Here is a 19095-nt window from a genome sequence, read left to right as displayed (position 1 = left end):
AACTTGTAGAATATTCCTTGTTATGTTTCAAGTGACATATTACTGGAAATGTTTTATTTTGCTCTATCAGATGATAGACTTGCTTTGAAATGTTTAAAAATGGCACTTAGCCCATTTTGCAATAAAACTCTTCACATATGCACAAACTACACAATGCTGGGTGGACATTTTGAGAGGTGGAAGACACGTACTGTAAAAGTGGAAATTTTTGTGGTGTTGTAATTTTCGCACATTTTGCGCAACCAAAAACAAGCGCGAAAATAAAAGCACGCGAATATTTTGGCTTGCCATTATGTTCCTGTGCGTGATTTCTTGATTCCGCGGAATGAAAAACGCGCGAAACTCTTCTTACCGGGCCAAGCGTGAAAAATTAGTCGCGCAAAAATATCCACTTTTACAGTAGTCCAGTGAGTTGATCCAAGGGAGAACTTCCGCAGAATGTCAACTTGCATAAGTAAAGCAGAACTTCTAACTCTTCCAAGGCCTCTCTCTAACCTCACTGCTTGATCTCATACTTTAAAGGGATTATGTAGGTTTGGTTGAGATGGGACTTCAGGTTTCCAACTTTTTTTGTGAGATAATGAGAGATTTTATGAACTCTGAAAGAGCATAATAATTCTAAGAGGCTCTAATTCAAAGTTCATGTGATAAAAATTGGGTTTGAAATGGTCAAGATATCCAAAAGCAACAAGGTCCTATAATAATGGGTGGGTCCCACCTTTTATTAGGACCATTTTGCTTTATTTTGTTTGGGGATATCTCAGCCCTTTCAAAATTGATTTTCATCAAGTAAATTTTTAATTCCTCTTGAATTGTGTGCTCTTTCATAGTTCATAAGAGGTTTGTCATTATCTAACAACAACAATAACAAAAAAAAAATTCTGAAAGCTGAAGCCCCAACTTAACTGAAATTACAGTGTGTCAAGAAGGTATGGTCTATACCTACATGAGTGGATTAAGGTCATGATGTTTGATTCAGTAAATATATCAAGAGATTTGCTATCTAGGGGGAAATAGAAAGTAAACATATGACCCTGTGTAGTATACAATCATGCTTCATGTGGAATGCCAAACCATTTCCATTCCAGTAGGAATGGGGAATTTGTGTGTCTGTACTGCTTATGCCAAAGCTAGCGTAACGAGTAGGATTAGTTTTAAGGAAAAATTTGTAGTTATTGGTAGGCTTGTGTCTGTTATTGTATATTTTGTCCAATGTGATCGTGCAAGCTGATTGGGTCTACCATGGACTCGTGTTGATGATGTTTTGAATAAAAAAAAAAGGAAAATTGAAACTGCAATGTTGGCATTCACTTGTTGCCTTTAGTATGTGTGAGCATGTGTATTAACCGATGGTATAGTATTGGTTGAGGTGATGATTCAGCTTTTAACTTTTTGGAAGATACTTAGAAACCATTCTATGACATGTTGAAGAGACCTATTAAAAGTTACAATTTCATGAATATTGTTTTTTCAAATGGCTGAGATATCCCCCCCCCAAAAAAAAAAGTAAAATGAAGTGATCCTGATAAAAGGGGGTCCCACTCTTTACAAGGATTGCTTTGTTTTGGATATCTCGGCAATTTCAAAACCAATTTTCATCTAATAAGCTTTGAATTCCTCTTTAGAATTATATGCTCTTTTATATTTCATAAGACGTTCTCATTATCTAAAAAAAGAAAAAGTTGGAAACCTTAAGCCCCATCTAAGCCAAAACTATACCACACCTTTAACTCTTTACGTGCCATGGTCGCCGAACGGCGACCTTAGTCCTGACGTGCCATGGTCGCCGATCGGCGACAAAGAACAGCGAGAAAAGCATTGATCATTTAAGTTCTTGTGGTACCGTAATGTGTTACACCAAGCAACTGCCAATGTTATGTACTGGTAGCTGATTAGCATAGCCATCGTTTCCACTAAAAATATGAACATGCTTACATTGGAAAATTTTGAGTAAATACACGATTTTTCAGCTAGATGTATTTTTCTCACATCGGGAAAATCCGCAGCGGGCGCACCCTCTGCGAGATGTGTATGGATCAAAAGTCTCATAGGTAAACCACGCGTGTGTAGGCTATTGACTCTGCGTGTATTGTCTATGCGGTTCCACTCGCATTGTTCCGCTTGGACGCTGTCCTGCGGGAAGCTGCTTTGATTTTGTCCCTCAAAGAGGGTCAGCTTTCGTTCATCGGTCAAGTCTTTCATCCTTTTGTTTTGGTGAACGTCACTAATCATCCCCACGCTAGCATAGGAATTGCGCGTGGGCAAAGGCCTGCCGATTTCAATAGAGTACGCCCGCCCGCGGTCCGCGTAAACAAAAGGAGGATTAGCAGGTTCTTCCTTCTCAGGTGGACAAAAGACACTATTCCAGGGCCCGGGACAATTAACTTTAGTTTCAAATACAGGATCTGGGACTAAAGGACTCAGATTTGGGAATGAATTACTGAGGCAGAAAGAGAAATTGCTAAGACAAAATAAATTGCTAGTATCTTTGGAATCATACAATTCTAGAAGGCAATTTTGTTATCATTTGAAAGAGGAAATGTTGCTCTAAAACTTTCTCACAGAGCCAAGGGAGCGTTCCATTGAAGAAAAAACAAGACTGACTCTTTTTTTCCATACTACACAAAAATTTCTAATAATTGTTTTGATGTATCAAATATTTCTGCAATACTTCAGATTCAGATAGATATTGTGGCAAACTGACTGCATGACACGAAAGAGCAAACATTTCTTGATATATGTTGTGTAGAACTCAATTCAAAACAGTCAATAGTTTCAGAGATATGGCGGTTTTAAATTTCATTGTCAGTCCAGTTTCGAAACGTTCTGGCGTTAGGTAAAAACCTCTGGCATGTTAGGGGTTTGGGGCCTGGCACATTAAGAGTTAACCATCTGTGACCTTTGAATGCTGATTGACAAAGGAAAGCCTCATAGCATTGTATTATACTGTCCAAAGTCCCTGGCACAGAAAGGGTTAAGATATACTGTAAAACATGATATATTCACGGCATGAATTTTTCGCGAATTGGAGCCGACAGCCTTTTTCGTGGCATGAAATTTTCGCGAAATGCCACTGGCGTTTAATGCGTATAGTATAAACAAGGACTTTCACGTGCATTTTAATTTCGCGAATCTTGGCGCTCGCGAAATTCGCGAAATTAAAATGCACGCGAAAATTCCTCGTTTCACAGAAGATACAGTAATCACACAATTGGACTACTGTTAACCTCACAGACTTGTACCTTAATGTCAGAAAGGTCAAAAATTACTTATCTTCAGAGCAAAATAAAAGTGAATATTTTTTCTTGTTTGTATATTCTCTCCTTGAAATATATTCAATATTTGGTTATCTCATTGGGAAATTCTGAGCCCCATCTAAAGTGAACAAAAGTGATTTCTAATTAAGAACATCAATTTAGTGCGTCGAATGAGTTGAAGCAAATTGGACATACTTGTACAAGGAGAGAGAAGTTTGTTCAAAGTTATATATATGTATATATATATATATATGTATAAATGTATATATATTATATGTGTGTGTGTGTATATATATATATATATATATATATATATATAACCAAAAAACGGTTTCATGCTGTCAATACCAACGGTTTATTTTAAATCACTTGACAAAGGGCAGGGAGCTTGAATATTTGTGTCGAAAATAAACTGTGGGTATTGACAGCATGATACCTTTCTTAGTTCTGTTTTTGATTATTATTGTACCAACACGGGGACTACAAATTACTCAACATACAGTGTAATTTATGAAGAGAGAGAGAAAAAAAAAATATATATTTATATATAATGGTGTGGATTAACTACTGGTTGATGGTTGGCCATATCACTATCATGTAACTAATGCAGTGAGGATGGAAATATTGCGGAGAGTTACATCAATGTCAAGTAACTAATATCATAAAATTTGACTGGTGGCTAATGTGGCTAGAATGAAATATGTACTAAAGGAGACCTCCGGATGATTTTCAGACTTACATGTGAACAACTATAAATCAGTCATCCTGAGTACAGAGTTTCACAATTTATAGTATTTGGGATGAGGAATAAGAATGTTTTCAAAATTTATAACAAATTGCAATGAACAAGGATGATGACATGGCAGCCTCACCATAAGAATGCATGAGTTCGGGCTCAAGGAAGCAGAGCAAAAGAAGGCGGCATGCATAGATTTTACACCGGTGAACTTGTTATAAGCAAGCGGTATTGTAATGGAATTACACCGTTACATTTCTGAAATACATGTACAATGTATGAGGCTCCTATGTCATCAACATTGTTCAATGTAATCTGTTTAAGATATTTCGGAGTATTGGTTTCTCTGCTCAAGGTCCACAATAAATTCCACAAATCTATACATGTAGTTGTCGATGTATGTACTACATGATGTGAAATTATGAAATGAGGGGGATATAATTCTTGTGGCAACATCAAGTACATGTATATTACACCTCTAAAAAGGTAATGCATGTATCTGAATACTATTTACATATCTTATGACCCCCCCCCAAAAAAAAAAAAAAAAAAAAAACACCCAATGATAAACATCAGCTTTCAACTCGTATTGTAGAATTCATATCATCAGAATCATGTACAAATACAAAAAATTATATAACACCTAGATAGATCCTTGTCATTTGATTTGTTGTTTGCTATTGATCATTTGGCCCATTTTGTTATTATGTCATCATTCATGCAATTGTGGCTCCATCTACTGTGCTATCTTGGATCCATACGATTTGCTCCATTGCACATTAAGCCGAGGGCCCGGCACACTACGCATATAAAACGTTTGCATTTGCAGTTTGTATGTGACAGCGCGCTAGCGTAAAGCGCTCAGTGAGCACTCTCTCGCTCGATCTCAGATCCCGCACCTTCTCTCTTGTTTCTAAATTCATAAAACATCAAATGACAAGGATCTCTTTTAGGTGTTATATAAAACAAATAATAAATGTTTTTCATTCGTGCAATGGACAGAATATTTCACTCGGTGAAAGATGAAATTATTGATCCATTCAACTCGGCTTCACCTCGGTGAATGGATCATTTCATCTTTCACCTCATGAAATATTCTGTCCATTGCACTGTAAACATTCATTATTTGTATACTATATATATATATATATATATATATATATATATATATATATATATATATATATATATCCCTGAAATGTGTCAAGGTATTCAATAACTGAGGACCTCCTTTGTGAATGCGCTCAAACACACACACTCAATCACACACACTATCTGCCAACCATGTCACTCAACTAATAAATAATAACACACCAAGATCCATGTGTACAGATACATTATTTACCTTTTTTTTTTATTCAAATCATGGCTGAATATGTTTTCACTCCCGTCAAGTCCATAATAAACAACAAAGCTTTATTTGTAACATTTACATTGTGTCCTTTCTAGTATGACCAGTAGTTTAATTACAAATATTCTAGTGCATGTCGAAATGAACGACATCTAAAACTTGTCAAAAACGGAAAGAGTATAAAATGTACTTAAGCATTTGTACGTGAACACTAGTCAAACGAATCTTTGTGGATCTGATCTGAAATGAAAAGTGTGAGAAAATGTCATAAGCACATGTTTTCTTGGTGTGGTAATTTTGCGCTAGGTGATACCAATGCAAAAATCAAAACATGCAAATACGTATTTACGCTTACTATGAAATTTGTTGTGAACATCCAATCTTACGTAAACTGTGTCGCAAGTCAGCAATGTGAATAAATGTAAACTTCATCTTTCTACACTGAGTGCCAAAAAAAAAAAAAAATCAACTGCATAAAAATGTCTCACACAGCTCTTTGTCATGACACTTTCATGTGAAGTCAATCGAAGACTTGGGCTGTTTTATCCAAAAGTAATCTTGAGATTGGAAATGAAGGGGGTAGCGGGGTCAGAAGTCATACATATTACACAACTCATATATGGTGTAATACACGCAATGAAACAAATTGGGTAACACTTCATTCTGTTTCCGCAAATTCTCTGCAAAGAGGGGCAAATCATCATCAAAGACCTTCTGTCTCTAATGTTTTTGTTTTGAACTAACTGGAACCTGCACTCTGGAAATACATGTTTGCTTCTGTACGAGGCTATCACTACACTGATGAACAAAGAAATGAATAAAATGGTCAGCTGTTTCACCACATTTTATGGAAAAGCAATAAGATCACTGTCCCTTCTTGATAAATTAAATTTTCCTCCAAGAGCAAAACAACACAAAATATTTCAGCCTTTCCAAAATACAAAATAGCTTACTCCATAAATATACAAATTGCATTCATTTGAAATTCAAGGGCTAAGAACAAAACTACAACACCGAATGAAAAGGAACATTGTGGTTGAATAAGACAATCCACACTGCCACTGGTCTGATAGTGTAATGCACATTTTCAACTGCAGACGATGCTATGAAAAGTAGGGCATAGTCGTGCAAGTCGTTCACTGCAGTTATAGACAAAAAAAATAATAATAATGTTGATACACTTCACCTTCCAAATCAATCATATGTTAAAACCTTGTCTCTGAGACAGAGGATGTTAGTCTACATTACAGACCAAATGACATTTTTACCAACTGCCATGGAAATTAAAACTACTGTGAACAGAGAGAGAAGAAGGGGAGTATTCATACTGCAGTGAAGGAAACAAAATAAACAGAGCAGGTGAAGTACCACATACACAAACCATGATAGATGTGTCACAATTAATACTGTGATATTGTGGGAAACGGCAGTATTGGGTCTGGAATATGAGACCAAGCAACACTCGCATATCAGCAGCACATACAAGACAACTATTATGTGAGCAACAGAGCTGCATGCAAGCACACATTTACACATATAGATGCAAAGCTGCATGTACAAACGCAGGTGGGTTTTCTTCAATTACCAAGCTTACCATACACCACAGCATCTCTGATATAATGATTCACACATACAAACATACACCAAGGCTCGACAGAAATCCGTTTGTCTGGTAGCCCCTTTGGGCCACTAAGAACTATAAATCTGAAATTTTTGTGGCCCGAACAAGATATGTAGTGGTCTGAAATAAAAGCAAAAGCAACAATCCATTTTGAATCTTAGATGCTTGATTGTGCCACTAAATGAGAAATCTGGTTGCCCGACACCCATTTTAGTGGCCCCGGGCCACAACTAATGTTGAGCCCTGCATACAAATACAGTCTCATAACATTTAAAAACAAAAAAAACAAAAAAAACAGGAATGTGTCGAGACTCTGCATGACATTTTCAGTATCAAATTATATACAGATAATATGTGGGCTTGATAGTATGCCGACTACTGCCTTTACATGGTGTAAACTGGCTAAGAGTCAAGTGGTGGTTACAGGGTTGAAGAGTAGAGGAATATTAAACAAATGACATGTGTCTCCACCATTATCAGTCAGCAAGCACTTTCATTACACATTGCCAAAGCCCTGGCACATTAAAAGGATGGTATAGCTTCGGTTGAGATGGGGATATAGATTTTAACTTTTTTGCAAGACAGTTAGAAACCACTTACATGAAATATTAAAGAGCAAACAATTTTAAGAGGAATGAAAAGCTTATTTGACAAAAGTCAGTTTTGAAATGGCCAAGGTATAAAAAAAAAAAACCCAACAAAGTAAAACAAGGTGGTCTTAATAAAAGGTGGGACCCACCTTTTATTAGGACCTCTTTGTTTTTGGATATCTCAGCCATTTCAAAACTGATTTTCACCAAATAAGTTTTTAATTCCTCTTAGATTGTATACTCTTAAATATTTCGTATAAGTGGTTTCTAACTACCTTCCCAAAAGTTAGAACCTGAATCCCTATCTTAACAAAAACTGAATAATCCCCTAAATGTCCTCACGTTAGATAGGCGAGCAGGGTAATAAAAAAAAGAAGAAAAGAAAACATTTTTCTTGCACAAAGCCAGATAAATTTTGTATGACCATGGATGTGATATCTGCTGAAATCTCAAACTCAATCTTTGGTGTCGGTTGAATGAATTATTACTTAAACACTCATGCTTCATGTTTCTGTCTCCTTCTAAGGCAATGGCATGCTAATGCCACTGCCACTTGAAGGAGATTGCTGATGCTTCATGAAACAATATCACGCAAAAATCTTTATTTTTTGAATAAATTTGCTTCATAAACTCAATAGCTGTATGCACCATCTCATCAATACACTCTTCCACTTAAATAGGAGTACCAAATACTGGTAAATACTGCTTCACAAAACAAACTTGATACTTGGAGAATGTGTGTGCCAAAATAACCCCAAATGCATAATATCATGGAAGTAAATGATTTTTTCTTTTTTCTTTTTTTTGAAAGTGCTGATTATTCAACAGAAGATTAACATTAAGAATACAGACTGACTGACGGGGTTAAAGTTTGTCGTAGTGGTTCAACAGGTGAAATGAGCCTGGTATATCATTCTGGAAAGGTTCTGGTGTGTATTCTCTACATGAGATGACAGAGCGCCATTACATACCAAATATTTTGGACAAATTACGGAGCGTGGCATGGGATTCCATTCCATGACAACATTGTGTCCATGAGAAGATTCATGTACGATCACGGGTCTCCTAGAAATTTAAATCACTACTTGCCACAGAAATGATTTCTAAATGGTGAAATTTAAAAAGAAAAAGGAAAGCTAAAAATTCACATATAATCTCATTGATGTGGTATCAGTGGGTCAGCTCTATGGAAATCAGTTCACAATGTCATATGCCGACTTCATGCAATCGCAGGACTTGGGAGGATTAACAAAGCGAGTTTGTTTTTCGATTCAGGGATGATTTGTCCACTGTCTTCCTGCCCACACTAACAGAGTGAGAAGGAAAAAGATCACATTAACCATTCCCTCTGATATAACCTCATTACAGTGTCCTATTTTTGAATAATGGATACATAAATACATACAATACACTGATGATACATTTAGACACAAAAACATGCACATAATAATAAGTGATACAAGAGAGAGTGTAAATAAAATCACATTCAGTTCATCAAATGAAGACATGTAGACACATCTTCATCATCATTGGGTTAATTCCTCCTTCCTGCAAACTCCCTTCCCACTAATAATGTTGAGAATTTCAACCAACCCTGAATGAAATATTAATATATATCTGTGAATTTAAGTATACGTTATCATGCAATCTGGACCATGCACAGACGTGTACCTTATCATCACGCTCAACATAAAGCCCTGGTACATTGTAGGGGACAATAGTTAGTTTGAGCCATATGGTTATATTCTTTTGACTGGTTGCATATTAAAGACAATGTCATAATTTCTTTTGACCTTTAGTGTACGAGCAGAGCTCATATAATAAATGGCCACAGACAAGAAACTTTATATACATCAACATAGTTAAGAGTAAATGGAGTTGGTCCGATAATTTTTTTTTTCAAAACTCACATGACTTGTGGATAATTTACTGGATTTCATACCAGGGATTTCGTGCCTTGGCTGTTTATCGTACTGCGCTTCATCTTCGACGACCAGTACTCATTAACTCATTAAAATTAACAAAGTCCACTTCCAGAGCATCCAGCAGTCTGCGGTACAACGAGCCTCTTTTCCCTCGCCTCGACACAACTCAGAAGAGATGCAGGGCGCACCTGGTCTGAGGCGAGACACTCTTGTGAACATGCAATGATACAGTGCTGGCAATCCATCTCTAAACATGTCTAGCATATTGCATATTACCGGAATATCCCTTTCTTGGTTGATAAAGTTATAGTGGGAAATCACAAATATCTAATACAGCAGAAGCAAGGATGTAGCATCTGTCTGCCTGTACAGGGTACCTACCAACATTTCGATTCTGTCTTGGCCCATGGAATTATACTGCTCATGTTTACCAGATTACATAATAGTACTATTCGAACCAGCACAGATCACATTGGCATCATATCATAGCCTGCAAAGACAACAACTTCGCTGAATAAATATGAACACATTTTGTTTGTCTCTTATCTGCTTCACACTGCGGGGTCGCAAAATGTTTTCAAGTCTAGCCTATCATACGACTCCATGATGCACAGATGTTTTCTTTCAAATCATTCGATTAATGGTATCATTTTGTACAGCACTTTGCAATAAATAGCAGGATGGATGATCGAGAAGAAATATTACGCACTTACATTGTACATTTGCAATTATTAGAGGTTGAGATTACGATACAGATACAGGGAATGTGGTTATAACAGCTGTAAGACGATATAAATACAGAGTATTGGGTAGTAATACATGACAATTTTTACATATACAATGAAAACATTACAGCCACTGTGACCAGACAGAAAAGTGTGAACAAGAACTATGGCAAACATACACCAAAGTGAAAGTGTTTCTTGCACACAGGTGTCTCACCTACGTATGCAAGTGTTGTGAATTGGCATAACGATCCTAAAAAAGCTCAAACATCTTCAACTGGAAAGGAAAAGGAAATTTCAGTGACTGCTAAGAAGATTGTGACATTCTCGACTAATCATAAGCAATCATTTGCATGTTATCTTATAATCCACGCAGTATGAGATATTATGTCTGTTCGATAAAAAGTCATTTCAGTTTCTCTTGTTTTGTAAGCTTTTTGGAAGCTTTCTTATTCCAGAATAGCTCTTGCATGGATTCTTCAGCTTTTATATAATTATGTAGACATGGCCACACTTTTCAATGGTTGGCAGAAGTAGCTTCATAAATCTACATTATAACGATGGTCACTTTACTATGTGTAACTGGTATCTTGCAACACACATCTCAAAAATGATGCGTAGATCAAAAATTTGTTGATACCCGACATTCGCTTGGCAAAGTATAAGTACATTTGGTATTCACAATTTGCTGGACTTTCCTCAGGAGTGTATGATTTTGTTTGCTTGCTTTTAATAATCTTGAACAAATGCAGCAAAGGATCTTGCAATATAGAGTGTACATCAATGTATTTACAGATACAATATGTTGATGCATTATGAGCGATTCATACAATTTTAGAAAAAAAATAATAAGTGTCTTCTTTAAATTTCACCATGCCTGTAAACACATGTGTGTGTGCGTATGTGTGTTGCACATGAATGTAAGTAATGCAAGCAGAGGAAACGTAACGCACTGTAACCAAATGCCACTGTCACTGTGTACACTGTTTAGGATGTTTAAATGAAAGAGACACTTTCAAGCAAAACACATCATGATGTCTTTCCACCGGTAATAGAGATTTAAGATAGTGCATCCAAAATATTGAAAGCAAAGCTGCGTGCAGATGAGGCATGGTGACACTTAAATGTGGTTCCCTATAGAGATGCCCAGAATTGGTGAGCTTGGCTTCTTAAAAGTTGGGGGTTGCCTTTGCAGACATCAAGCAAATGAGCACAACTTAAAAACAAAAGAACAAATTTTATTTTTACAATACAGGTTGCAGGATATGAGCTGACGAGTTACCATTGACCATAACTGTTGACAGAATTTACTTCGGGAGTACACGTGAGTAGGAAAATTTTTGAGAGGACTGATACAAGAGTACTGCACAGCTCCACAGCTGCGATGAAACATAACGTGCAAGCTAGCTCACGTTGACATAAATTCCATAGACCCAAATGTCATATCTTCATATCATATTAAACAGGACATGAAAATAAAATGTATCAGCAAGTTAACCTTCATATTACTATGATGGCCATGCCAATTAAATTTACAGACAGTTTGGCCAAAAAAAAATCATGATGTCCTTCCTCCATAAACTCTCTTCTTGAAACAGTGTATAGAGCAGGCCTGTGTGCTGGAAGTATCTATGCCTGACATGTTGCTGACTATAGAGGGCTCTGTTTCCCACACCAAGTTACAACTGACAGGAGCCCCCTCTGCTGTTCTCTATTCCCAATGACGCATGGCTGGCTGAAGTCAGGAATGTGGTTGTGCAGAAGAGGTATGAGGAAACTGAACTGCCCTCGAATTAACAGATCATTTACAACCCCCCCCCCCCCCCAACAAATGGAAAGACAATGAAAGAAAACACAATGAAAGAAAAAACAAAACACACAAACAAATCTCAGTAATGACCACCTTTGTTCTAGAACTGGAGCACGACATATTTATCAGACACAGTACTACAAAAGCCTCTCTCCCCAACTCGCCCCACTGGGCAACTGCTCAATGCATGTGACGGGTATTAAAGTGCCTTTGTGGCTAATCTGTACAAAACACAGTGTTTGTTGAAGCACGCAAATTGGTTCGTCGGCCTTGTTGAACAAATAGTACAGTATAACGGATGGTGATCACGACAAATAGTCCTTGTAACATACAAAACATCAAGGCCTACCATACACTGCTTGAATGTTCTGTCTGTACTGCTATTAGGAATGAGAGGATTAGAAAGTTACAGGTAATTCGCTATATATGCAACTTTCTATGCTTGGATAAACACTGGTTCCGAAGAACACAAAACCAGCATGTATTCCTTTCCGGATAATGAATCTGGCCTTCTTTAGGAACATTAAGTTTCAAAAGAATGATAGCATAGTGCATAAACATTACAAAAAAAGACAAGAACTGGATAAGTGTCAGAGATAAACTAACATAAAATCACATGTACACAAAGCAGTTTTCAATGAGGGTGGCAAAAGGCTGTTGATATAATCTTGAGAGACATATACATTTTCAGAGTGGGTGATAATAATATCAAATCCTGTGACTAGTAATAAGATAGCAGAAATAGATTTCTTACGTGTGCAGCTGTCAGGTCAACCATTTCCTGGTATCATTCAAACTACTGATCCAGCACACTGTTTTATGCAAACGTTTTATGCAACAGGCCCCTGATGTCTTCTGCTGGCTCTGTCCCACATGCAATGCCAATATCATATCTTATCCCCAAGGACGATGATCCTATTCAGATTCTTCTTCTATTTCAAATATGGGTTTAACTGCGTATGCTTCTATTAGCTGGAAAACAATGCATATCAACGCCTGCATTAACCTTAACAGTGCCTTGCTCGACAATTGGTACACATGCCGGAGTACTTCCTTTGCCTATTGGTACAGATGTCTGGAAATGAACTGTCAATAAATAGAGATTAGGTGTTACTTCATATGGCCTTCCTCCTGAACAGAGGCACATTGCTATACCTCAGTGGGCTTACTAACTAGGTCAACTAACTACAACTAGGTCAACTTTGGGCGGATCAGTAAATGCTGATGAAAAAGGCTGGCACACACTATAAATCTAAGTACCTGGAACACATTCAGGGTTAAGAAGCAGAGAGTTTTCCACTCGCGTATTTGAATTTTGATTTTTTTTTTTCTTTTACGCTGATACAGTACATGATGACATCGTGTAAGCCTAGGTGAAAAAAGGACCATGTTACAAAAAGGCAGCATGCATTTCTCCCGATACCCTTTTAAACCATGTTGCGTCATATAATTTCGCTTCTGTTGAAGCTACCCAATTGTACATTATGCTCACATTTGGAAAGCTGTGTCAGTACGCTTACTTTTAATGGATATTACACCCCCGGTCAAACTTTAAATCCCTAGAAGTTCACTGTCATTCAGCAAATGACAGCATTTTGGAAACAGAGTGGGATATTCCACAACCAATTGCAAAATTTAGTCTTTAGCCAGCGGTTCTTTGAAATGAAATACTACCACTATATACTGATATTTGAAGTACACATCCTTGTAAATTCACCTACCGGTCTACTTCTTACATCTACTCAATATTTGAACACCTGTACTCGAGATGACACATTTTTACTCATCTGCAGACTATCTACAGTTATGACTTTCTGACTTTCTAACTACTGGTCTCTGAAGACAAAGTCTAATTTGCAAATCACTTTTCACCCACAAAATCTAAGTCTACAAAATGACAGTAATCAAGAAACGTTTTGCCTGAATCTAAAATGTCACTATATTTCACTCAAACTGCTGGTTACGACTGTTTCCCACGTATATGTGCAAAGATCCCTTATTTACAACAAGCATTACAAAGTTCATTACAAATGTCATTCTGCATCATCCATGTCATATGATTCGCCACTCCATTTCTGAAGAAGAAAATGATTCTTCTGTTTTCAATATTACCATTTCACCAATGCACAAGAGCGTCTTTTTGTTTCATTTTTTTAAATGTTGGTATCATCTTGATTTAGAATCATGCTTATGGTATTACAAAGCTAATGTGACCAAATGTGAAAGTGCTTTTATACAGCCTGAGAATCCAAAGTTGGCAAACTATAGATCAGTGGTTTTAGGCATCAGTCATGCTAAGTAGATGTAAGTTGTGATATCTTTTATAGAATCCAAATAGCGTATGAAATCTCTGAATGTGCAAAAAAAAAAAAAAAGGAGAAAAAAAGAAAAGAAAATTGAGTGAGCTGTTGCACGACGTAAACTCTGTGGTTGATAATTGAAAAAATGGAACCATTGATTGGATCACATAACACACCTTTCCCCCAAATTTGTGTTTGGCAAAGTAAAGGAAGAAAAACAATGCAACCTCCAATGTATTTTCCTAAAGGTGCAATGCTGATCTGTTCTAGGTGACTATGAATACCTTGAATATTTTCTAGAATATTCTCTTTTTCTCTTGAAAAGGTCTGTAGTTACAGAGTATGTATCTCACTTCTCCTGCCCCCCCCCCCCCAAAAAAAGAATGGCTACCATCACACATGGGTTTTCACACAATGTGATGCATACCTTGATACAAAATACATGTACTTACAATCACAACAACATACATGATAGGTTTATTTAGTCAACTACCACTTAGAACACAACATAGTCATAGAGAGAGAGAGAAAGAAAGAGAGAGAGAGAGAGAAGGAGACAGTGAGAATATACGGAGTTCTAATACCTGTATAACAAGAATATATATCTTGGCATTAAAACTTGGCAAGTAATCTTATATGTGTCTCCCTCGGCACCTGCTTTCCTCCTGCCTGTGCCTATTGAAAAAAATAATAATAATAACATTGGCAAACGTAACAAAATTCTACCACATTCCTATGACAATGAAACAATCCCTTTACTCTTCACTCTTCCTAGGAATCCGCCCAATGAACATCTCCTTTACATTCACTGACACAGAGCCCTCCTTCCTCAAATGTGCCTCCTACTAAATCTGAATTCAATATCAACCTCAACTTCCAACATTCAATGTGAATCAGGCAATTTTCTCAGCCAGCAGCTTTTAACAAATTAATGCTATCGTGTACCGTACATAGGAAAAAAAAAAAAAAAGTTGAATTATTCACATCGGCATGTACTTGGTACGGTGCGCATTCCATGGACTGGAATGTTAACATCTCTGTGGATATCTGAAAAGACTCGGGAACCACTACAGTGGCCGTCATGGTCTTTGATACACACAGCAATCTTACAATACAAGCGAGGCATCATGCCCATGCCCTAAATATATGTGCTGGCAGACAAGTTTGTTGATGATTTTGCACCCGGCAAAGAAGGAGAGCAGCACCACCATCCTATGTTGCCAACGTTGCTGCAACTGTTGCTACAACTGTTGCTTTGATCCGAGTCTTCAAAGTTTTCCAGCTTCTGGCTACCTTGCTTCCCCACAAACTTAGGGGACATGACTGACTTGTATTATGCTCTGAAAACTAAACAGGAAAATGGACAAAATATTGACTTCCGAAACACAGAGCCTCAAAATGTGCCTTTAATGTGACACAACCTTACTGAAGGATTATACTGGAAGTGAAAAAGGTTTGAGATCTTTATACAATCTCTTGAAATTCATTACATCATATACATATATTCTTAGAAGAAATTTATACAATTCTTTGAAATGCTTTCAATCTGTACAATTACTTCAAATCATGAGGACAGCATCAACAGCATAATGAATATGGTGCTTTTTCATCAATTTTTTTTTCATGTTTCTTTTAAAAAACAAGACCCATAGTTTATGGCTTGTGCAGACTTCAGTTGATGTATGTCGGCATCAAATTTACAAGGAAGTGCACACTTTACCTACATCCATGACAGTATCAGCCATTTCCTTTAAGAATTTTTTTTATCCCCCCATAAGGTGTCAATGTCAGAACTATCGGCTCTTAAATGTCTTGTTTCTGACATACAAGACCACAAAGTTGTGAATTGGAGTTACCGACTTCTCAATATCTGGGTCTCGGTTGCAACATCACAAATCGATTAATCCCGTGAAAGGAGTAAGTCTGTCCCGGGGGACTGAGGGAAATGCTCACTGTGCTTCTGGAGTGGAAGATATTGTACCCATTTCCCTTCCTCCCCGAAACGACGACAATTTTGGCATGCTAGAAGCCTGGAGAGCTCTGAACAGCACATACATTGGCAGGGCAGAGACTATTTTCTTCAGCACCTACACGACTACACACACGGCAACATCTCATCAAAGCATATCATATTCATTGCTCTCTCACTGATTTACACATATATGTATATACAAAAAAAAAATCCAACAACAATCACTGAACGCTGTCCATTATCTACAGCTGCACGGATCTGTGACGCTGATCCTTATCTATGCCGTGCTACGCTTCCCCCTCCCTCCCTTTCCCTTAAGTATTGAAAGCTTTGTTGCTGGAACTCCCTTCTCTGCGGACAGAGGATGCTGCCCCGCCCCACACATCGCCCTCTTCTCACGCCGCTCCTCCTGGTTGGCAGTTGCACGCAACAGATGGCTAGGGCTGAAGTTGACGTCCACGCTCGTCGCCGCGTTGCACGGACAGCAGACCACAGCATGTCAACCTGGACGGATAGCTCCTGCAGCGAGGGGTGAATATCGTCATCCTTGCTTTTTTTTCCCCCGCCATATTCTTCTCTCATCTCTGTCCCTCAACCCAGGCCGGCTCAAAGCAGCAGGTGCCGCGAACACACGATGGGTTGACCATCTTCCCACGTGCACGCTTCCAAATATGCACGCTATATTTCATACCATGACACTTTGCAAACACGCATTGCTTTCCACAGTGTTGTTCACTTAGATTCGCTGTGTCATCGTGGTGCTGGCACAACTGAATTTGTTAAAAAGTTACAATTCAACACACAAAATGAGAAAGATACCATCGGCGATAGAATTCTGAACGGGACCTATCTACTGTGAATCACTTGCGTCAATGCACCAAGGGGTAGAAAATTCCGGCAAAGTGGAAGTAGAGCTTCCACAGGGGATGTCTCGAAAAGAGTCGGTTGTTGGCTATGTGATAGCGCAATAGGAATGGAGTCCGCAACGTGTCGCTGACACTGTACGGCCTAGGTGTCCACTGGGGATGGTGGAAGTGGATGTTGTAGATGTGCGACCAGCGGGCGAAGACGGCCTTCTCCGTGATGAAGAGGTGGCCGCTGGACAGCCGGACTTCGCTGGTGTGGTAGTAGGAGCACTCCGGCTTGGAGAGTGGGTCGTAGTAGTGGTAAGGCACCTTTTCTAATGGGTGATCCCTGAAGGAGATGGTGGTGAAATGGGGCAAGAGAAAGAAAAGATTAAAAGCTAGGATTAATTCCACACTGTTTGGAAACAAAAATACATTCGATAGTCTGGACTAGTGGTCTGAAATCATCTCCCAAATGCTTTGCAGCATTAGGGTTATCAATGAGAAGATTAAAGAAACATTTGCTCTTTCCAGAGCTCGTACTGAATACACCACATGCTATCAAACCAGTCACTTTTATGTGCATGAAACTTCTGCAAATTCTTTCGAGGAACCAAGATTCGCAAAAGCAAAATGTGTGCCAAAGTTTTTGTCTATACAATGAACTGAATGCAAGCGGCAATTCGTGAAAGTTTCATGCCACGAAAACAGCTATCTGCGTTAATTTGCAAATGCTTCATGCCACAAATGTTCTGGCTTTATGGTATCTATCATCATATTTCCATTTTCATAAATTTCACAGGTAATTTGATATTCAGTTGATCTTTTAAGAACTGGTATTGAATAGACCACACACATGCATTATATGTCAACATGTTTTGTTAGTTTCATATTCCAAAGAAGTCAACTGATATTCACAGAGATCAAGACCGTGCCAAAATAAATTGTGCCTTCCATAACACAAATGCCAAGCTCCTGAAAAACAACTTCAAAGCAGGAAATCACTAACTGTTGCTTCTTGAAAAGCAATAACATTTATTCTCTGTCTTACATGCGTATGCTGTGTGGTTTTAATTTCCGTATTCTGCCACTGGTGAAATTGTCTCCCACGTCTTGGTTTGGGAAATATCACGATCATTCAATAAATGGAGTACACAGTATTTCATGACAAGTAAAATGTCATTAGCTGAGAACCAGCGGAGTATTCAATATTGTTAAAAACCTTAAAGTTTTCAATTAATTCCACCAAAATCAAAATTGGGATTCCCCCCCACTCCATAATATGCAGAACAAAGTATGTCTCTTCATGGACAATACAAACATCGTGACCAGACATGCATTAACAGTCAATCTTGATTACGAATGTTCTTTATGCTTGATTTCACACTCATGGGAATGCATTGGTAAGGTGAATTCCTTATACTCTGTCTTTCCAATGCTTGTGGTCACATAAATTCATAAGTATGTGGGGGTGCATACACCACAGCTGCTATCAGCCTTCATATCTCATTTCACATGTGTGCAGTAAAAGAAGTCCTCACGAGCACTCTTGCCATTTGGGAGACGTCCCAAGAATGTCGAAAACTGAAAGACCAGACGCCGTGATTGCAGAGTAAATTACAGAGGGACCATCATAATGTCAACAAATATTCCCTTATCAGTACCACCCACACAGTTCCCTTCTATTAGGATATGATGAAGACAGGGTAAATATGGCTAGAGCAGTAGGCAAAGGTAGATGCAGAGAAAAAGAGACAGAGAAATTTAATAAATACTTTATATGATTATATATAAGTATGCATGTATTGTATATATGGCTACATATATATCTATATGTATATATGTACAGGACTTGACACTTTCACATTTCTGTCAGGTGGGCCGTTTGGGCCACTGAAATCTTTGAATTTGAAATTATGGTGCCCCCCCCCCCCCCCCCAAAAAAAAAAAAATAAAAAAAAAA

General features: G+C 37.9%; 1 protein-coding gene across 2 annotated transcripts in view; it reads right to left on the bottom strand.

Annotated features, from left to right (window-relative positions):
• Positions 1-13128: 13128 nt before the first annotated feature.
• Positions 13129-19095, bottom strand: part of LOC139721664 (alpha-N-acetylgalactosaminide alpha-2,6-sialyltransferase 5-like) — a 71490-nt gene continuing 65523 nt past the window's right edge. For both annotated transcript variants that reach the window (XM_071632994.1, XM_071632993.1), the window contains one exon: positions 13129-17481. In XM_071632994.1, coding sequence (XP_071489095.1) covers positions 17157-17481 — 325 coding nt within the window. In that variant the 3' untranslated portion in view covers positions 13129-17156. The remainder of the gene's footprint in view (positions 17482-19095) is intronic.

The sequence above is a fragment of the Diadema antillarum genome, unplaced genomic scaffold (genome assembly GCF_040938485.1).
Source record: "Diadema antillarum isolate AM-2024a unplaced genomic scaffold, OU_Dant_1.0 scf00000146, whole genome shotgun sequence".
In the NCBI taxonomy this organism is placed as follows: domain Eukaryota; kingdom Metazoa; phylum Echinodermata; class Echinoidea; order Diadematoida; family Diadematidae; genus Diadema; species Diadema antillarum.
The sequence above is the reverse complement of the archived record's forward strand: the minus strand, read 5'-3'. Positions and strand labels throughout refer to the sequence as shown.